We start from the raw sequence: 1670 nt of genomic DNA, 5'->3' as shown, positions 1-1670 counted from the left end.
CACACACACACACACACACACACACACACACACACACACACACACACACTGGCTTTCCTTAGTCTCTTTAGTAGCAAACCAATCCTGGAGATGGCAGACATTCCGCTAACTTTTATGAAATCAGGGTATTTCAAGCCACAGCATACACACCTCACAAGAAGGCAGCAATGGTTACCTTAGCAAGCCTGGTACCTTTTGTTCACTCCTATTTAATTATGTATGTCTGGGTGGGTATGTGCATACAACCACAGATGCCAGTGGCATTGCATGCCCTAGGAGACCCACCCAATATGGGTATTGGGGACTGAACTCAGGCAAGAGCAGTGCACTTTCAATTGCGGAGCCATCTCTCCAGCTGTGGTATCTTCTCAACAATTATTGTCACAGAGAAAGTATCCCTTCGCCATAACCAATCTTTCCAAGTTTTATTCCAAAAATTATGTGTTGAGATTAAGATGTTTATAAAGATGTCCATCATTACAATAAAGCATCCAACTGGACAGACATGGACCCAATTCAGTATGCAATGTCCTATTTCCCCGATGACCAAGGTAAGGAAAAAATTACAAGAAAACACTTCTGGGCTGGAAGGCCAGGACAGCTCCTAAGTGAATTGGTGCCTCTGGAAGTTATAAAATCCGTGATTCTATTTATCCTTTTCTCTCTGTTCTTTCTCTTTCTTCTCCCGCTCAGCTTTAGCTTCTTCCTCTTCATGTTTTTTGATTAACTGTTCCACTTCCTTTTGCTTGAGGACTCTGATCACCGTCTTTCCACTCTCTCTTGTTAGTGTGGCAATTTCCACTAAAACACAAACATACATTTGTATCAGAGGCAAAAGGACTCAACAGATGTCACCATGGCTTACTCTGTTCTCTTTACCTGAGTCTTGCTCTCCCATGTTTTACACTAGATGATGTACACACATTTTTATGAGAACACAACACCTTCAATCTGTGATACCCTGATTTTTACCTACACCCAACAACTTTCTTAGCAAACATTTACGTTACCCTAAAGTCTGGGCAGCAGTTGTTCTAACTGACCCAGACAAGCTAACCAGAAGAAAAAGACAGAATCCTAAACAAAGCAACACTTCTCTATGGACTTTTCTAATTTCTTTTGAAAACAATGACCTAAAAAGCAGCTTCCATCAGGCATGGTGGAGCACACCTGAGATCCCAGGATCTGGGAGGCACAGGCAGGGAAGAACAATGCTAGTCTGAGTTCAAGGCCAGCCACTGCTACAGGATCTCCAAACCAGGAGTTACATTCAGGCTCCAGTCCTTAAGCCTGCCCTGTGGTGTAGAAATGTAGCTTTACAGTTCATCAAGGCTCATCTCAGTCAAGACATGGAGTCCTTAGTGTCCCCTAAGCAGCAGCTTCAATGAACTAAGATACATTAAACCCTAAAGCTGTGGCTACACAATAAATTCCCCAGGTAAGACAAAGCAGGAGGACAAGAGTTACCTTTTTCAGCTGACAGTTTACTAACATCCATTGTCTTATTTAGCACCTTGACAGCCAGAGCGAGCGCTGACTTCAGAGTCATTTCTCCTTCTTTGTAGTCTTGTTTCAACATTGACACAGCTGCCTGAAAAACAAATCATCAACAGAGAGTTTCTTCCAATCTGCTCATCGTGGGGAGAGCACAGGTCGGTGAGAAGCACTGA

The 1670-nt window shown here is 43.1% G+C and overlaps 1 protein-coding gene across 1 annotated transcript; it reads right to left on the bottom strand.

The window, feature by feature from the left end:
• Positions 1 to 399: 399 nt before the first annotated feature.
• Positions 400 to 1601, bottom strand: LOC114636493 (proteasome subunit alpha type-4-like). Its single transcript, XM_028784563.1, has 2 exons — positions 1468 to 1601; positions 400 to 801 (listed from the first exon to the last, which is right to left on the bottom strand). Exons 1-2 carry the CDS (start codon positions 1577 to 1579, stop codon positions 647 to 649), a joined length of 267 nt encoding a protein of 88 aa, XP_028640396.1. The 5' UTR covers positions 1580 to 1601; the 3' UTR covers positions 400 to 646.
• Between the last annotated feature and the right edge of the window lie 69 nt (positions 1602 to 1670).

This window comes from Grammomys surdaster, unplaced genomic scaffold, assembly GCF_004785775.1.
Source record: "Grammomys surdaster isolate TR1022 unplaced genomic scaffold, NIH_TR_1.0 124337, whole genome shotgun sequence".
NCBI classification, from domain to species: domain Eukaryota; kingdom Metazoa; phylum Chordata; class Mammalia; order Rodentia; family Muridae; genus Grammomys; species Grammomys surdaster.
The sequence above is the reverse complement of the archived record's forward strand: the minus strand, read 5'-3'. Positions and strand labels throughout refer to the sequence as shown.

Coding starts and splice junctions, on each gene's coding strand:
- LOC114636493 (XM_028784563.1), bottom strand. CDS start 1,579: ATGTTGAAACAAGACTACAAAGAAGGAGAAATGACTCTGAAGTCAGCG. Junction 802..1,467: donor TAAACTGTCAGCTGAAAAAG/GTAACTCTTGTC, acceptor TTTGTGTTTTAG/TGGAAATTGCCACACTAACA.